We start from the raw sequence: 20,626 nt of genomic DNA on the forward strand, positions 1-20,626 counted from the left end.
GGGTAAGTTTAATAAATAAATTTGCTGTTTGAACAAAAGGTCAGATTTCCTCGCTTGCACTGAAGCTTATGACATTCTGAAATCATTCTGGATAACACGATCATGATGTTTTCAAGCTTAATTGGGGGAAATAAGGCCTCAGCGTTAGCCTTGTACCAGATAACTCGTCTTAGTCACATGACCTCATAGCCCACACATGCTCGTAATCTGTTTATGCAGCGCATGACCCGTCCTCCCCCTCTCTTCTGCCCTCCCATCCCGTCTGCCTTTCAGCTGATGATGCATGTGGCAGAATAGGCTTGGGGAGCATCGCTATAGCAACCGCAAACAGAAAGGCACTTCAGAGCAATCTCAGAGAGGAAATGTGACCTGGGCCATTACACATCTACAAGCCCTACAAGACGACCGAATCACTTCTAAAGGTAAGGAGACTGAACGAATGAGAAATGAATAAAGAGGAGATAGCAAATGAGAATGGGGGAGGAGTGGGTGGATGGATGCAGAGGAAGACAGTATTGAGAAAAACACAAGAGTAATGAATTCAGCACGTTTTGAGATGTCAAACTTTGTATTGTGAGAATCATGAGCAGTGATTTACAGTGATTCTAGTGGTAACAGGTGGACGTTCACTGAGCGTATTAAACTGAAAAGGCCGGGCTAATCATTAAAATTGTTAAATGTGTAGATCAACACTTTTAAAAACAGTTTTAATGACTTAGCTTGTTCAGTTAAAGGCTTTTTATTTTATACGAGTGCTTTGGAGTATTTCATCTTTTCAATTTGATACCTCCAATTATTCAAAAGCACCAGTGGTTATGTGAAGAGACCAGTGCAGCATTCTCAGCTTCTGTTAATGAGCATATTACATTTAGTTTTAAAAGCTAGTAGTCTGTTTAAAACAATAGTCTGTTTTTGATGGATCACAGCATGAATTACTGCTTTGGTCAAATTATTGGTACAAGTATGGCTATTGTATCCAAATTAATTTACCTAAAAGCTTTGACGTTCTCTTAAATTTAATTGTTTTGCACTTTCATTCTGATCTGGTCTTCTGCTTGAGGCAGGTTTATGAATGACCTGTTTTTTAGGACTCAAACAGCTTTGGTTACCATTGACTTTCGTTGTATAGACAAACAAACCACTAAGACAGTTCTCAAAAATCATATGGGTTTGAAATGACGTGAGGATTCTATTATAGGCTGACAAGGGCAGAACAGTATTGAAATTTAAGAGACACTAGTTCAATTTTAGTTCATCATGTTAACAATTTTGCATATGTGACCCTGGACCACAAATCCCAACTTTATTCACTCTGTCAGTGAAATTTGTTTCGCGTTATTCTGACTTTTATTTTTCACAGTGTGCCTTATATCTTGCAGTTGAGACTTCATATCTTCCTATTGTGATTTTGTCTCTTTCAATGTGGTGTTAAATCTTGCAATTGTGACTTTGCTTCTTGCAATTGAGACTTTATATCTTGCAATTCCTTGTTGAAAATCTGGAATATGAACGTGCAAAAAAAAAAATCTAAATATTACGAAATATTACTGTCTTTAATGTTGTCCAAATTAAGTTCTTAGCAATGCATATTACAAATTAAAAATAAAGTTTTGATATATTTATGGTAGGACGTCTACAAAATATCTTCATGGAACATGGTCTTTACTTAATATCCTAATGATTTTCTAAAAGAAAAATCAAAAATTTTGACCCCATACAATGTATTGTTGGCTATTGCTACAAATATACCCGTGCTACTTATGATGGTTTTGTCCAGGGTCACTTACATTAGACTAAAAATAGATGGTAATATCAACAAATGTTGATGTTTGACAACAGACAGTTATGTACTGGAGTTGGTCAGCACCTGATGTCTGGTAAAATCTGAGTCAGCGCCCTTCACAAATTCACATTAGAACAGATTCTGTGTTGGAAATGAGCCGAGAGCTCAGCACTTGTTTTGTCTGTCAGGTGTTAAGGAGCATCTGTGCTCTGAAGCTTTAGGCTTGGTAACATTCAGCCCCAACAACATTATGGTTCTTTGGGGAATCAAAAATGGTTCTTCTATGGCCTGCAATTGCGTGTTGGTAACCAAAACATTTTCAGGTTCCGCTGGATCCATAGTGCTAAAATACTATGGAAGTCAATAGGACCCAAAACTGTTGACAGATGAATTTTCATTTGTAGGTGGACCATCTCTTTAACTCTGGTAAATTGCAGTACATTTTTCATCACAAAAACAAATGCCTAAACCCATCACCTACTGTACACTAAAAGGTTTTTCTTTGTTTTGTGTACCCTTACCAAAAAGTACTATAGTTCAAGTTTATTTAATTAAGTATACTTAAGTAAAGTTCAAGTATATTTTAAGTATACTTTATGTAGTAAGTATACAAATATCAGTGTACTAGTAGTATACTTATAAGTGTACTATTTCAATACTCCGTAGGACTAATTTGGCCCACTTTCTAGTATATAAAAGTATACTTTTAAGTGTACTTAAAGTATAACAGTAGTAAACTTTGAGTACACAACTAGTTTACATCTAAGTTTTTAGCTTGTACTGCAACTATACTAAAAGTGAACTTATAGGTATACTAATAGTTTACTAATTAAATACTTGCAGCATTTTTAGTACACTTTGAAGTATAGTCTCAGTAAACATCTAGCTTAGTAGTTTTATACTGCAAGTATACTCGTAAGTTTTCTTTAAGTGATCTTTACATCATACTGTACGTACACTACTATGTCCCTATTAGGTATTAATTTGTATATTTTGTTATATGAATATTTGAACATACAAAACATCAAAAGAAAGAACAGAGTATCAGCTTGTAAACAAAAACATTTTATTCTAGCTTCATGCATTCTTTTTAATAAAAAAAGAAAGAAAGAAAGAAACAATATTTTGAACAAAGCACTGACAAAAGACTGGACTACATTCAGAATGATAATCAAAACATAGATGGAGTTGATCAACAAACTTTGACAGTCATCATTACCTCTGCATGGGTCGACATTTATTCCATAACATTACACTGTTTTGATGCTGTTTTATGTTAGATTACATGTGGAAGCATCTATTGTTTCGGTTTCTTCTTCACTTGTGTTCTGAAAATTCTGTACAGAAGATGTGTAATAACGCCCCCTACCATATAACAATGAAAACATGGATTCTCTAAGCTTAGTACAGATTAAATATATTTAGATTTTTCTAAGTATAAGTCAATATACTTAAATGTAATTTTTAAGCATATCTCTGAGAAGTACAAAAAGCACATTTCTGAGAAGTATTTGAAAAGTAGACTGAAAGTATTCTTTTTCATAAAGGTTAACCATGACTGCTTTTACTCTACCTCTATAGGTAAAACCAAAGGTGAGCAGCAGAGGTGCCTGTGACAACGGCGAGCATGTCGTGGTTCAGCTGGAACGAGCCGTACTATCGGAGCCCACGACGTGAGCCGTCTGAAGTGGTTACGGACACCCTGATGCTGGAGCTGAGCTGGCAGATGAAGGAAGCCGAGAGGCAGCAGCGGGAGCGAGACAATGAATATCGGCGCCTGAAGAGCGGCGTGGACTACAGCTGGCTCATGAGCACCCCACGCAGCTCTTATGACATCAGCCAAGGAGAGAGACTCGGCCTTGAGGACCTGTGTAGCAAAGTACCACCATCATACTGCGGATCTGTAATACAAAGGTAAGACAGATGGGTTAATGGAGCATGTTAGGTACTCAACACTGCACGTTTTGTTTTCAGCATGAGGACATTCGTCATCACAGGTTCAGGGGAGGGCGATCTAGGTAATTAGTTTACTAAGCCGTCTTTGTGATGTCACTACTAAGAAACACACAAAGACAGCCATGATTTTCTCTCTAGGTGTGCTAAGCAGCTCTAACCTGCTGAAGTGATAATTGTAAATCGCACATAGGCCTCACGGGACGCGCACCTGACAGATTCAGATGAGCCCCAACTGACGCTGTTCATTTTTGTTCGGGTAGCAACAGCCTAACAACATTTTGTTGTTGTTGTTGTTGTTTACTCCCCCCCCCCCCCATATGATTTATACATCATATGAAAGCTGAATAAGCTTTCCGTTGATGTATGGTTTTTTGGGATAGGACAATATTTGGCCGGGATACAACTATTTAAAAATCAGAAATCTAAGGGTGCAAAAAAAACCCAAACAAAATATTGAGAAAACTGCCTTTAAACTTCTTCAAATAATGTTCTTAACAATGTATATGACTAATCAAAAATTAAGTTTGTATACATTTACAGTAGGAATTTTACAAAATATCTTCATGGAACATGATCTTTACTTAATTTCCTAATGATTTTTGCCATAAAAGAAAAATCAATAATTTTGACCCATACAATGTATTTTTGGCTACTGCTACAAATGTACCCCAGCGACTTAAGACTGGTTTTGTGGTCCAGGGTCACATATGATTTTCTTTCTTCTGTGGAACATAAAGATAATTTGAGAAATAGTTTAGTTTTAAGGGTATAGTTTTTTTTTCTCTTCATGCAATACTGGTTTGGTTACCAAATACTCTTTAAAATAGATTTGTTTTCTTCTTCTTCTTCTTCCTCTTCAAAAAAATAAAAAATAAAATAAATAAAAAGAATACGTACATGTTATCATATCATACATGTAATGACATAAAAATGAGTAAATAATTACATAATTTTCTTCTTTTTTTTAATTGTTTGAAAATCATTACTTACTCATTATTGACTTATATTCATGTCTTTACAAACTATTTACTATTGTTTATACTCAGATTTTTGCCCATTTATAACAGTTAATAGCAACTGTGGGCTGTAAAGCATTAAAAAGGGAAAAAAACAAAACAAACTATTTATCTTGTGTTATATTCCAATGAAATCTAGTACAATTGCTTGAGGAACAGTTCAAAACCCCAAAAATAAAATAATAAAATAAAATAAAATACTTATTGTTACTTTTAATTAAATTGTTAAAATATACTAAAATAACTCAAACTAAATAAAACATAATAAAAACTATATATACAGTAGGCACAAAAAAACTGATCTTAAAAATGACAAAAACACACCAACATTACTAGAATACATAGCTAAAATTAAAATGAAAAATATTAAAATAAAACCTGACTCAAAATATAAAACTATAACAGTTTTTTAGTGATACCAAAATAACACTGCTTCCTCAGATATGGCTTGATTATTAACTTATTGTATGGCTTTAGGTGACTCTGAAAATACTGCACAAATAATATTATCTAGTTTTATGTTTTTTTTTTTTGTTTGTTTGTTTGTTTGTTTGTTTTTTTACACTTTTTGAAGCTTGTCTACCTGTGGTCACTGAATTGAACACAGAGAAAAATAAAGGTTTGGAACAACATGACTGAGTTAAAAGTAACAATTTATGAGTAAAAATCTTACAAACTTGTCGTAGAGAATCTTTTTTTTAAAGAAGAGAAGTAGGATGATCTAGTTCTTCCCATAGGGACCAGGTGAAAAAGTGAGAGTATTGAGAGAATTGTATTGATTATTAAACAAAGAAGGCGAAGGAAGATTAAGAAAACACTAATTTGTTGATTTAATTGGAAAGATAAGAACCTAGCTTGAAAACCTATTTTAAGACTCTCTAAGAACATCTTATTCTGTGGAGCAAGAGCTCACAGGTCCTTAGAGGCTGCTTTTACTCTGATGAGTCAAGTGCTTATGTCCTGCTCTCATCGGGACAACAGGCAACAATTCACCCGGGATTGAGAGGCTGATGTTTCTGTGCTGTGAAAATCTGTTTTTAATGAGAGATTAAACCAGACACACAACCAAAAGTATTTCCTAGTTTTAAAATGGTTTTTCCGTGAGGTCCATTTACACATTATTCAATTTTCCACTATATATAACCTGTTTTTGTCACTGTACTAATCATATGTAAATGACCCCAGTTATAACTGGCTAACCTTTTTGCATGTGAAGTGAGTGACAATACTTATAGACTTCTAATATTGGGATCATGGAAGCACTTTTCTGCATCAGAGTAAAAAAGTAAGCAAAGTAATTGCAACTTTATCTTAAATCTCACAAGCGTGACGTTGTTTCTTGTAATTCCTATTTTATGTCTGTGCCTTTATATCTGTAAATTGCACCAATGTGACTTTGAATCTCGCAGCTGTGACTTTATTTCTTGTAATTGTGACTTTATACCTCACACTTGTGACTTTCTCTTTTAATGTTATTTTGAATGTTGCAAATGTGACCTTTTCTCAAAATTCTGACTTTATATCTCACAATGTGCCTTCCAATTCCAATTGTGACTTATATTTCCTATATTTCCCAGTGTCACTTTAGATCTTGCAGTTGTGACTTTATTTCTTGTAACTGCGACTTTATATCTTGCTACGTTATTTCTCTCAGTGTGACTTCAGATCTCCTGAGGGTAAGTTTGTTTCTTCGAAATTCCAACTTTGTATCTCTCTGTGTGACTTTAAATCTTACAGTTATGACTTCACTGTAAAAAAATAAATAGTTGAGAAATTAAAATAAATAAATAAATAAAAATAAGGCAGCTTGATGCAGTAAGACTTTTGAGTTCTCTCAACAATAGGTTTTTAGTTTTTCTCAGTAAAGATACTTTGTTTAGCCAACATAATTTGTTTGTTCATGCATTGCTGATTGCCTTATTTTGCTAATTTAAAAATGTCTTGGATAACTTAGTCTAATACAGTGCTGCCTTAATGTTTGTGAACCCTTTAGAATTGTCTATATTTCTCCATACATATGACCAAAAGTTCTGAAGGTTGACAAAGAGAACCCAAGTAAACAAATGAGATGAAAATATATGGTTTGTCATTTATTTATCAAGAAAACTGGTCTGGTGTTAAATATTTGTGAGTTGCAAAGTTGTGTAAATCTCTAGGATTAGCAGCTAATTTGAAGGTGAAATTAGAGTCCATTTGTTCAGAAGTGTTATCTACCAGTAGGATGACTATCAGGTCCCAGTGTATGCCCTGTTTTAATTAAAGAACAGGAACCTATTAAAGTCTGATCATGTTTGTGGAAGTGAATCATGGCATGAACAAAGGAGATCTCTGAGATCCTCAGAAAAAGAGTTGTTGTTGCTCCAACTAGAAAAGGTTACAAAACCATCTCTAAAGAGTTTGGAATCCACAAATCCACAATCAGACAGATTGTTTACAAATGGAGGGAATTCAAGATCACTATTACCCTTCCTAGGAGTGGTCGACCACTCCAAAGCAAGAATTGTAATAGTTCGCAAAGTTACAAAGGACCTCAGGGTAACTTTTAAGCACATAAAAGCCTTTTTCACATTGGTTAATATTAATGTTTATGTGTACATCATCAGAAGAACACTGAACAACCATGGTATGAATGGCAGAGTTGCAAGGAGAAAGCCACAACTCCACAACTTTTACAGACAGATGAGACCAAAATAAAACTTTCTGGGTTTAATGAGAAGTGTTATGTTTGAAAAAAGAAAAGGAAAAAAAAAAAAAAACACAGCTGTAAAACATGGTGGTGGTAGTATCATGGTTTGGTGCATCTTGGCCAGAATGGCTTGCCATCATTGATGGAACAATGAATTCTGAATTATACCAGCAAATTCTAAAGGAAAATGTCTGTCCAACAACTGAATCTTAGAAGAAAGTGGGTCATGTAGAAACACAACGACCACAAGCTCACAAGTCATGATACCAAAAAATGGTTAAAGAAGAACAAGGTTAATGATTTGGAATGCCTGAGTCAAAATCTGGACCTTAATCCAACTGAAATGTGGAAGGAACAGAAGCAAGCAGTTCATAGGAGGAAACACAACAATATCACAGGGTTCAAGTGTTTCTGTACTAAAGAATGGGCTAAAATTCCTACAAGCTGTTTTGCAGGACTGATCAGCCCTTACAAAATACGTTACCTCGGGTTATTGCTTCAAAAAGTGGTCACACCAGATACTGAAAGCAAAGATTCACATACTTTTGCAACTTACAAATATTTAACACTGTATCATGTTTCTCAGTAAATAAATGACAAAGTATTTTTTGTCTCATTTGTTTGAGTGGTTTCTCTTTGTCAACTTTCAGGACTTGTGTGAAAATCTGATGATGTTTTGTGTTATATTTAAAAAAGAGTTAACAAACTTTCAAGCAGCACTGTATGTAGACAATGTTGTCTTTGTTTATAACATGTCTTATAACACTAAGATGTCCAGCAAACATGGTTGAAAATACTCTAGGCCTCAAAACTGGACACACAAACCTCAAGAATGGTTGCAGTCAACAAATGTTAAATAATGAGCTCTTTATATCACAGTGTAACAAATAACTAACAATAATGACATTAATAAAAAGTTTAAATTAAGTCAGCAAACAGCAAAACAATAATCCTATAACAGTAACAGCATAATTTATTCATGCTGCATTGGATGCTGGGAACAAAGCCTTAAAATTTCAACAACATGAAATTCTTTGTTCAGACAACTGTGTTTGACTAGTTGGACAACATTTGGGGCGATTTTGTTGGTCTGACAATGGTTTTCCTGTCGTTTCAAGAAAATAGCATTTTTTAGTATTTGAGACTCAAAATGTTTCATAAACTGGAAAATATGCATTTGAATTTTTTACAGTGTTTGTTTTGTGCAGTTGCGACTTTATACCTCATGCCTGTGACTTTATCTTTCAGTGTGACTTCAAATCTTGCAGGTGTGAATGTTTCACGTAATTCTATCTTTATATCTCACAGTGTGCTTTATATCTTGCAGTTGAGACTTCGTATCTTCCTATTGCAGTTTTGTCTCTTTCAGTGTGGTGTTAAATCTTGCAATTGTGACTTTGTTTCTTGCAACTGAAACTTTATACCTTGCAATTCCCTGTTGAAAAATCCAGCTTATGTTGGTTAGGTATGTTTTGAAGCATGGCTGCTGGTTTGAGCTGGTCCTTAGCTGGTCATGAGCTAGTTTAAGTTGGTTCTAGCTCCTGCACAGGACCAGCTTAGAACCAGCACGTGACCAGCTTAAACCAGCTCAAACCACCAGCCATGTTTCAAAACATACCTAGCCAGCATATGCTGGATTTTTCAACAGGGATGGAACTTTATATTTCTCAGTGTGACTTTAAATCTCGCAATGGTAACTTTTTTTGCAACTCGATTTTATATCTCACAATGTGACTTTAAATCTCACAGTCGTGACTTTGTTTCTTGTAATTACTACACTGTAAAAAAAAAACTAAACAAAACAAAACAAAAAACACAATTTGTTAAGTCAACTTAAAATAATTTGTTACCTTGTTGCATTTAAATTTTAGGTTCAGTCAATTCAAATAAGTTTAGTCAACTTGAAATGTTAAGTTGTACTAAGTGACAACTTAGATATTTGAGCTGACTAAACAAAAAAAATTGGTTTGTTAAACTTAAAAGCTGGGCAATTCAAATATCTAAGTTAGTACAACTTAGTACAACTTAACATTTCAAGTTGACTAAACTTGAATTAAATTAAAATTTAATTCTGAATTAAACTGAATTAAAATTTTAAGGCAGCCAGGTAACAAATTATTTTAAGTTGACTCAACAAATAGTTTTTACAGTGTACTTTATTCCTCACACCTGTGATTTTACCTGTGACTTTAAATCTCTCAAGTGTGATTGTTTCTCATAATTCTGACTTCATATCTCACAATGTACCTTATATCTTGCTGTTGAGACTTGATAACTTTTAAATGCGATTTTATATATTTCACTGTGACTTTAAATTGTGCAAGGGTGACTTTATTTCTTGTAACTGCAACTTAATATCTTGCAGTTGCAACTTCATTTCCCTCAGTGTGACCTTAAATTTCACAAGGGTTACCTTGTTTTTTGTAATTCCGACTTTTTATGTCACAATCGGCCTGTAAGTCTTCCAATTATGACTTTATAGATACTCCCAGTTGTGAATTTGTTTGTAATTGTGGCTTTATACTTCACATTTGCAATTTTTTCTTTTAATGTAACTGCAAATCTTGCAAGAGTTACTGTTTCTTCTAATTCCGACTTTGTATCTCAAAATTTTGACTTTCTTTTTTTGACTTTATACATCACACTTGTGACTTGTGCCTTTATATCTAACAGTTACAACTTTATATCTTCCAGTTGTGACTTTATGTCTCCAAATGTGGATTTAAATTTTGCAGTTGTGACTTTGTTTGTAATTGCAAATTTATTTCTCACAGTATCTTCAAGCTGTGGCTTTATATCTCACAATGTGACTTTATATGTGGCAGTTACGACTTTTTTTTTCTCATAATTGCGACTTTGTAATTTGTGACATGACATTATTTCTTGTAAACACAATTTTTTATTACGTTTTACTCTCGAGGCAAAAACATTGTTTGGCATGTTTCTTCATCATTTTTGGCCTATTACACTCACAAGAAAGCAGCTCATAAGAAATACAATTTATTTTCAACAGGTTACATTTTTAGAATCAGCATAGTTAGATATGCCTTTTTTGGTTGGACGGGAAGTTCAGTTTTTTGAAGTATATACATGGTAGAAGTAATAAGTTAAACTTTTTATATAACACTCAAAAGTGTTATGCAAAACTCTCCTAACTCTCTCCTCTCTTTCACAGGTTTCGGCAGGTGCTGATGGAGAATGAGCCTGAAGTGCAGGAGGTTTCCGGACTCTTCCGCTCTGTGCTCGTGGAAACACTTGAGCGTGTTCAAGAGGAGCAGGAGGCGCAGCGTCTGACCCACCAGTGGAACAACAGACGCTCCATTAGCCTGTCATTGATGAGCTTCAAGTCTCGCGTGCGGATCAACCCTTTCGGCAGCACCTTGGGACTGAAACCAAATAGTTACGGCTCGGAGGAAGATGGAGTTGATGTTAAGACTGTGTGTGGGGATGTAGAGAAGGGCCTTACTCAGACAACAGAGAAAGCGCAGCGTGTGTGGAGCATGCCAGACTTCAGACATAAGGGAATCAATGGGAAAGCTTGAGTGTCTGTGAGTGGGATTCAGCAGGATCTGGTCCAGTCAATGACTGTCTGATATTCCCAGCATCTCCTTCACTTTCAATGTATTTATATTTCCATAAGTATGAAAGTAAGAGGTTTGTGGGGATGTTGGAAAATAAAACCTAAGTCTTACAAGGAAAACATCATAATTCAATAAATATGCCACAAGAACCATAGATCATAAAGCCACACTTTTCATTTTTGACTGAATGTGCATATTCAGTAAATTCCTAAAACAATTTGTATATCAAGCTATTCTGAAATAGTACAGTTGCCTAATTTATCCTGTGAACTTTAGAAAATATGGGGTTTTTAATGGCCCTTCTGTTTTACAATTGATATAATTTTTAAATAAAATATTCCAGTGCAGGTCAAGTTTTGTAACATTGCCCCATTTTTCAAAACAGGGGCTGCTGAATTTGGTGTGGAAATGTTCAGATGCTTGTGATTGGTAGATTTTTATTTATTTTTTGCTTGTTGTATGACGGTCTTGTGAACGTATGTGCAAGTGTGTAAGTGATGAGTTGTTTGCGAAACATTTAAATTAATTTTAATTAATTACTTTATCAACTGAGTTACAATCAGTTTAACTGTAGAATGTAAATGAATGTTTTAATTTCATTGTGCTGAAAAATAAAAATTTATGCACGTTTGCTTCTAGAGTTTGTGATTATGGTATCCTACATTTTATAGCAAATGCCTTACCTCTATGATATCTGATTATCTACCATTTCTGATTATTGTAAAAGTCATTATACCTTTCATTTTCTTTCTAAAGAATAAAATCTTTCCTTGCTTATATGTTTCACATAAAACTGCAACTGGAGTTCTGTAGCTTTTAGTTAAAGGAGAAGTCCACTTCCAGAACAACAATTTACAAATAATTTACTCAACCCCTTGTCATCCAAGATGTTGACATCTTTCTGTCTTCAGATAAGAAATTATGGTCTTTGAGGAAAACATTTCAGGATTTTTCTCCATATAATAGACTTCATTGGTGCCCTGATTTTGAACTTCCGAAATGTAGTTTAAATGCAGCTTTAAAAGGCTCTAAACAATCCCAGCCCAGGAAGAAGGGTCTTATCTAGCAAAACGATCTGTCATTTTTTTCGAAAAATAAAAATTTGTATACTTGCACAAAAGCTTGTGTAGCACAGGCTCTGGGATGCGCGTCCATGATGCTACGAATTAGTAATGGGTCGTTCTTGAACAATTCTATCACTCTGAACGAATCTTTAATGTGACTCGGGAAGAACGAGTCATCTCAGGGAGTGATTTGTTCAGTCGCGCATGTCAGTCGCGCATGTACTGGAATTCGTTCACCTGTTTCGAGTCTTCGGGTTTGAGTTGTTCGTTCATCACGTGAAAGCCCTATAAGATGAACAAACGACTCAAACTCGAAAACTTGTCAGATAAGAGGTGAGGTGAGCTAATCATAGACTAAAGACCCAGGTAAACAATGAATTAATCTTTTCTGTCATTATAGTTTTGTCTTGTTTGTAGTGTGATTAACGTTTGTGTAAGCAGTAGATGTGTTAGGGAAGTAACACGTAACATTTTATTTTTTGCTGAATGAATGAACAAAATGACTCAGAAAAAGATTTGTTCATTTTGCCGAACAAGTTCCGTGTGACCTTTCGACACGATTCAATAGTACGTATGCTTAATAGTATGCTTTCCTCAAAAAAGACAAGGGGATGAGTAAATTATTTGTGAATTGTTGTTCTGGAAGTGGAGTTCTCCTTTAAAGTCACTTAGTTACCTCCTAAAAGTTTTTTTCTATTTTTACATTTAAAATTAGCATTTTTTCTTCCCACAAAATGGACCAAAATTATTGATGACACGTTGGCATATCCAAAGTTTTCAAACTGATTGTGCAGACTAAACCATAAGTCGTAGAGGCTTGAAACTTGGAGGGATGGTAGTACTCACACCGCCTACAATGTGACCAAGGCTTGCCTCAATCAGCCTGACCGGGGCGATACAGTGAACAAAAGTATGAAATCGCTCATAACTCCTAAACCGTTAGATGTGGGCTCAAGTGTCTTATGTTGTTGGAATCCTTGGCTCATGGCAGACAAAATGCATGCCTCAGATTCAATCGTGAGGTGAATTTTTCAGGTATTTCACATTGAAAAACCTACCTTTACGAACTACTCCTAGGTTTTTCGTCCGGTTGGAACCAAAGCAGTGCAGAAAGATTCTCTGCAGAGTGAATATCAATAATTATCAAAAAAAGAGCTGAATTTATGAATCACTGTTGCAAAGGGATGCCAAAATGTTTGAAAGGGGCAGGGCCACTTTTACTACAATGCCAGTAACTCCTAAATAGAATGAGATATTTCCGCCAAACTCAGGAGCTTAGCCACTTGGTGGCGTCATTAGAGGGGAAAAAAAAATTAAAATGGCTATACTTGCGCAATCATTTGTCCTTTCAAAATAAAAACACAAGTGCCACAAGTGTCTATAAGGACATTTGCGTATCTCAAAAAACATGGCCTCCATTGGCTGACAAGGTTTGAGCACATGTTAGACAAGGTTAACGGAGGCCGATGGGAATTTTGGCCGAAACGGAAATTTGAAAGAAATCGGCCACTGGGGGTGATATCGCATTTTTCAAGGGTGTAAACGATTGTACGTTGTGCAGTTTTTCGCACATATGTGTGACATTTGTATCGCATGACAGAACTCCTTAGGAAAGGAAGGAAAGGAAAGGATGTGATGTGTGACCAAGTATGGTGACCCATCCTCGGAATTTGTGCTCTGCATTTAACCCATCCAAGTGCACACACACAGTAGTGAGTAGTGAACAAACATGTGCACACACACACATCGCTGTGGCGCCCGGAGAGCAGTTGGGGGTTCGGTACCTTGTTCAAGGGACCCTCAATACCACCTCAGTCATGGTATTGAGGGTAGAGAGAGCGCTGGTTATTCACTCCCCCCACATTCAATCCCTGTCGGACCTGGGACTCGAACCAGCAAGTCTTACAGGTTTGGAATGACATGAGGGTGAGTAATTAATGACATTTTTGGGTGAACTATGCCTTTAAGGTCAAGGTCTTACGAGTCCTTTAAAGGCACCCGAAGTTCACCCAAAAATAATTTATTCATTTTCTTTATTCACTTTAGTCCATAAAATGAAAGTCAGTGGGGTCCACGTTGTTACTAGACCTCATAGACTTTTATTTTATAGATGAGGACGGTTCAGACATTAAGAATTAAGAATAAAAAGTCATGGAACGATATGATGGTGTGTAAATGATGACAGAAAGTTCCTTTTTTGGGGGGACTGTCCCTTTAATAATAATGAAACAACCTTAAATCACAAAGAATTAGTTGGTATAGTGCTGTCAAATCAATTAATCAAAACTAATCGCATCCAAAATAAAAGTTAGATTGGTATATATTCATATATACATATAAACACAGTACACACACATATATAATGTGAACACAAACTTATTTTGGATTGATGTTGCTTGATGCACAAGATTGATGTTGATATTTATGTTACATTTATTAAATGTTATATTTATTTGTATTTATATATAATATAAACACAGTACAAACACATAATATGTAAACACAAACTTTAATTTTGGATGCGATTAATCATGAATAATCGATTTAACAGCACTAGATTAGTGTTGATATTTGTTATATTTATGAATTTTTGTATTTATATGTATATACATATAAATATAAACAACACACACACATTATGTAAACAAACTTTAATTTTGGATGAGGTCATGCTGACCGAGTTTGGTGGGAATCCGAAAAAAAAAAAAAAAAAAAAAAACCTAGTAGAAGTATCGCAAATTCCAGAGCATGTGCTTTTTTACACAGCCCTGAATAGCTCACAAAAAGTTTAAATTTACCATTTAGGAGGCTATAACGGGTCATTTAGAAAAGGGGCCTGTCCAAATTGACCCAAAATCCTATAAAGCCTAAAAAGAAAACCCAACGACAGGTGATTCTAAACAAGCATAGGAGATCAGACCACAGGTGGCGCTATAACAGTCATAACCATTAAAAACCATAATATTTCCAAGGTAAATTATCTGGATTTGCCAGGAATGCCTTTTAAATTATTGATTTAGGTCAGGGGTGGCGAACTCCAGTCCTGGAGAGCCGCAGGCTTGCAGAGTTCAGCTCCAACCCTAATTAAAACTCACCTGTCTGTTGCTTGTTTGTAACCCTTCAGACCTTGATTAGCTTGTTCAGGTGCATTTGATTAGGGTTGAAGCAAAACTATGCAGGGCTGCGGCTTTCCAGGACCAACATTCACCACCCCTGATTTAGGTGGTTACAAGCTTGCTAAATAATGTCTTTCATATGTGCTTAAAAGCCTTAAAGTGCTTGAACCCTGGTAATTGCTGCTTGCAGCTATATTTATTCTTATTATAAAATTTATTATATAAATTATTTTGCTATCTGTTTTGTAAATAAAACCATGCCACTCTAACCAATTTTTTTAACATATGTTTATAACGTAAGTGGTAACCTTTTTGAGACGCTATAAAATAAAGGACACAAAATGGAAATTTATTGAACAGTATTGTCATCAGCACAGTCAGATGCATGTGACTCACAAAGGCAGATCATAAGCGTTCAACTACCTGCTAGTCATACCTCTGCATTTGGCTCAACATGGTAAATATACAGATTATCATGGATAACAAGAAACACCACTGGAACAACACGACTACAATGTTGTTTCAACTTTTTGTGAATTGTCTGTGAGATATACAGCCTTCATCTCCCTGCTGAATCAGCACAAACTCTTCATGTTTTACATCCTTCTGAACAATTGCTTACAAATCCGGACTGATTCTGTTACTATGTACTTGAGGTTTGCGTTTAAAAATGAGAATACAAGAATACTTCTTTTTATACAATTTCAGTAACATGTAACAATGTTACATCCAAGCTACAGTTCTCATAGGGTACAAGTACTCAGACATAAAATAAGTACTTCAGGACACAGTCTGGAATTTAAAAAAAAAAAAGAGGAGGACAACCATCAACATAGTTTATGGTAAGGAACTGTCAATGTATAACATCAGGCAACAACATTAATAGTTGAAGATGGTCTTTCCCTGAGTGGCAGGCAGGCGAATAATGGGAAAATAAAAAGGTTGTCTGGTTGTGCAGTTCCAGGTCTGGACTGAATCAGAAAGTGGAGTTTAAGAACTCCAACAGTTCCGCTCTGTTTTTGTCCATCTGTTTTAAAAAAAGGCAAGTTATTAAATGATCTGTGCAAAACTGTTAAACTGACTATAGTTCATCTGGTTTACATTCTAACACTGTTTTCACCAGCCATTATAAAAAAATTATATACTCTATTTATTATAAAGTCAAATGTTTAATTTGTTGTTTTTTCTGTTTATGTGTAATCTGCCCAAAGAAAAACTCACCTGTTTGTCCTTCTTTGATTTTTTCACTTTCATTTTAATCTTTTTCCCTGAAATCATACTGTACTTGCCAGTTTTCTTCTTTTCCTTAAGATACTGGGGATGACAGAAATCACTAAACTTTGCAATAAGGACAGAAACTGTTTTTCAAAATGATTATAAACAAAAGCAAAAACATTACTAAAATGTAATGAGGTTTTGAGTCAAGTTGAAAAAAGTACCTTTGAAATTTGAACAGGTCCAGAGCTGTCGTCCTGTCCTTTGTGTCCCTTTTCCTTCTTCCGCTTCCGTATCTTCTCTTTTTTTCCTTTCTATAATAATGATAATAATAATAATAATAATAATAAAAAACATCAGTGAAAATATTTTACAATCAACATTTAATTAATGAACATCAAACAGCTTCTAAAAATGACAATAAACAATCAATAAACTTAATGGAATAGTTCAGTCAAAAGTGAATTTTGGTCACTAACTGACATTGCATGTCATGATCTATGTAAAAAAATATTTTTAAAAATTCTTGCTTTTGTGTAACAAAAAAAAAAAACAATTTACAGGTTTTTAACAATGAGAATGAGTAACTGATGTTTTTATTTTGTGTGAATTGTCCCTTAATACTTGTTTATTATGACAACTCCAGACAAATTTAGTACACAAATACACTGTCAAATGAAATGAAAAAAGAGCTAGGTACCTTTTTGCCATGTTTATCTTTCCTTTTCTTGGAAGATTTTCTTCGTTTTTTGCAAGAATCTAGGAGTAAAAGCACAAACATTTATTGAAATCTATTATTTAGATCTACTACAAAATAATTTAATTTGTTTATTTCAGCTTCCTCTTTCCTGTTAATAAAGTATGTGAAGTTCCACACCTACACAATTCTATATAAAACCTATATAATTTTTCATTTGTAAATAATACATCATTTAATAAAGATTTTTTTATTTAACCTACCTGAGCTACTGGAGCTGGAGTTACTACGTGATGATGAGCTGCTGGATGAAGACCGTGATGAAGAGGATGAAGATGAGGAGGAAGATGAAGAACTGGAAGATGATGAGGACGATCTGCTTCGGCTTCTTGCTCGTTTCCGGTTTTCTCTTCCTGTTAATGTTTACATCATAGCAGTAAGCGAAATCATCTCTGCATGTCTGCAGGGTTAGTGATTCTGTGATTCCAAATTTAGAGAAAAAAAAAAATCTAGAGAAACTCACCTCTGCTGTGAGAACTACTTCTGCTTTTTGTACTTGGCTCACTTGTCTCCACGGCGTCCACTTTGGCAGACTGAAAAACAATAAATAAAGCATAAAAACTCGATATCAAGATCATTTCAAATAGTCAAAACATAGATCGTGTTCTTATGTTTATTTATGAGAAACATAAACAAAAAACCGCAGATTAAAAGCTGATGCTCACAAATGCTGTCAAGGTAAGTCATGACCCGAATTTAGTTTTACAACTACTCATTTACTTCACAAATACGTTACTCTTTATCCGTATAAAATAACGTTGCAAACATCAGCAAAAAAAAAAAATCACAGCTTCGTCTGAATGTTTAACGAGAATGCTGATGTAATGTAAATTTTAATGTAATCAGTTCCAACACTTTACCATGTTTATATTAAACTGTCCACAAAACGTGGTCCTTCCGACCACAACAAAAATCGGAAAAATCAGAGGAATCGTCCGATATAAATATAATCCGTGCTGAAAATAAACTGCGTGGAATATAAATGACTCTTTTTCATTTCTGTGATCAGTGCGTGTGAATCAATAAGATAAACACCACTGCGCCGCCATCTTTTTTACGTCATACAAACTACATCATCCGGGTACTGTTCAGGAGCGCAGGCGCGCGACCGACACAACCGCAAATAAATATCTCCTGATTTATACATGTACGGTGTGTATAGCGTTCATTTCCCATTAAAGTTTCTCCGCATTATTACGCAGGTATAAATTTGTCCAATTCGTTTTTGAAACAACACGTAGACGACTTCATCACGTGTTAGCTGTTACTTTTCTAAGCGCTGGTGAGGCTGGGCCAACTACAGCCGTTATTAATCGGTAAACTATGTTTAACAAATACATGGAAAAACAGGTACTCCCAGAAATTTTTAAATTTTATTTACTGAAATATTTGAATATTATTGGTATTTGAATAGGTATTTTCTTCAGGTGTTATTCGTACGTGCTTGGCATGTTCTTGTGTAACTTATCTTTTTCTTTTGCCATACGAGAGTAACAGAAACGTGAATATGTCTGTTACCTCATCACAGACAGCTTTTGTTATTGCGTATCTAAAATAACTGTACCCAATGTGTAGCTATAGCTTATTTAAAATAATGTTTAATTGGTTTTAATGTAGCACAAGAGGGAATATTTCCTCTGTAATACATGACTTTTCCTACAGAGGGCGCCCACGAATAAGTTATACTAAATGTTGAACATTTTCCCCCTCACGGTCACTGAAAGCATTATCGCATTATTTACATCTGTTCTGTAATGTCTGAAAATAAGTCGACAATGTGTTTGTTAGTTTTTCAGTACACAATAGTTTCAAATAATTTATCACTGGTTGTTACCGATCACAATAACTATTTGCAAGAAAGTTGAATGATCTTTGCATGTGGACTAATATGCGTTGTAAAATAAATAAATAAATAAAAATAGATTACCTACCTAAATGAAAGACACAACTGAAAGACTTATTTTGTCATAATGTAAATAGTTGGTGTGTACTTATGTGGAAAATGAGGCAAAAGTTCAATCAAAGTATCTAAAGTAATTTCAGGATGTTTCATATTATTTTAAATGATCAGTTGTATCTATGACAAAGGGTTCTAAAATGATGGCTTCTTATTAAAATCAAAGTGTTCCTGTGGCTCACTTTGCCCCAGGTTAGGGGTAGATGAACCATCTGGGTGAAAATTGACCATCTGACTGAATCTGATTTATACCCATGGGACATTTTAAAGATAATTTACCTCTTAATAATCAAATTTCATTTTATAAAAAGTCATATTTATTGAAGCTAACTTCAAAAATCAAATGAAGTTTAATTTTCAATCTTTGATTGTTTGCATTTCTGAAGCAATATGTTGAACACTAAAGTATTAACCTTCCCAAAAACAGAGTAAACAGAGAGTTTGTTGAGTAAACTTAAATAAAAACTGAACTAGAATGAAGGAATAAACGTCACTGAATAATAAACATTTTAGTCAAAACATTCTTGGCATGAACCATTAGGGACTACAGGTGGAAAGATACATTGATTATAATGTGATGAAAATCATCTTCTGGTTCTCAGAGAAGGAATTGGTGCACTTGTATATTGTCCCTATCAAATAGACTACAAATACATGATAATTTTTACTTACCATTTTATACTTAAGAGATTTCAGTGCCTTATTGTGAGTATAGGTAAGTTAAAGTGTTGGCTCAACTTTCCCCACAGCATTGGGCTCACTTTGCCCCATAGCTGGCATTTTGAAGAAAAAAAAATAGCTAGCTTACCATTTCAGGCTAATATTTAGCTACATGATTTGCATAGTTTTATATGTTGCTAAATTACCTGTATGCATCATAAATATTTTTATACCTGGATAAATTTGCTTTGATTACAGCCATTACATCTGTTATGCTAAAATTTTACTTTGACAAGACAAAAACAGTAAATGGGTGTCTTCCACTCCTCCCATGTGTTTCAGGGGGTGGGTCAACTTACCCACTGGCTTAATTTACCCCACTCTCCCCTAAACTGCACAGGTGTGGTGTGTCCGTGAACAATTCAGAAACACTGAGATTGCATGTGAATGTATAATGAAAAGTGCATATGAATATAGGTCTGTTGACCGGTGAGCAGTTATGTTCACCATTTCAGAATTTTTGTCAACATCTTTTTGTCTGTGTTAGTTTATTTTAAATGGTTTTCTAATGTAACAATTATTTTTAAAAGCATGAATAGTCCAGTTAATCTCAAAAATGTGTAAAAGCTGCATAAATGTTATTTATTATAGATAGATAGCCTACCATACCACAAGAAATCAACTAAAATGTCATTGCGCAAAAATGTAAAAACAAAAGTAATTTAAAAGCTAATACTCACGCAACACAAATTAATGTAACAGCCCTTAGTACAATCATTATACCAAAAAAAGAATTCAGATATCTGGTTTTATAAATGACAGTAAAAGTTTAATA

The 20,626-nt window shown here is 34.6% G+C and overlaps 2 protein-coding genes across 2 annotated transcripts; one reads left to right on the forward strand and one right to left on the reverse strand.

Annotated features, from left to right (window-relative positions):
* The first annotated feature begins 273 nt into the window (after positions 1-273).
* rd3 (retinal degeneration 3, GUCY2D regulator) lies at positions 274-11,653 on the forward strand. Its single transcript, XM_051137919.1, has 3 exons — positions 274-422; positions 3,365-3,697; positions 10,617-11,653. Exons 2-3 carry the CDS (start codon positions 3,411-3,413, stop codon positions 10,981-10,983), a joined length of 654 nt encoding a protein of 217 aa, XP_050993876.1. The 5' UTR covers positions 274-422; positions 3,365-3,410; the 3' UTR covers positions 10,984-11,653.
* Positions 11,654-15,530: 3,877 nt separating this feature from the next.
* Positions 15,531-18,247, reverse strand: si:ch211-22i13.2 (uncharacterized protein LOC553945 homolog). Its single transcript, XM_051137879.1, has 7 exons — positions 18,035-18,247; positions 17,638-17,707; positions 17,378-17,527; positions 17,118-17,176; positions 16,642-16,731; positions 16,424-16,516; positions 15,531-16,229 (listed from the first exon to the last, which is right to left on the reverse strand). Exons 1-7 carry the CDS (start codon positions 18,035-18,037, stop codon positions 16,179-16,181), a joined length of 516 nt encoding a protein of 171 aa, XP_050993836.1. The 5' UTR covers positions 18,038-18,247; the 3' UTR covers positions 15,531-16,178.
* Between the last annotated feature and the right edge of the window lie 2,379 nt (positions 18,248-20,626).

Source organism: Labeo rohita, chromosome 20 (assembly GCF_022985175.1).
Source record: "Labeo rohita strain BAU-BD-2019 chromosome 20, IGBB_LRoh.1.0, whole genome shotgun sequence".
In the NCBI taxonomy this organism is placed as follows: Eukaryota; Metazoa; Chordata; class Actinopteri; order Cypriniformes; family Cyprinidae; genus Labeo; species Labeo rohita.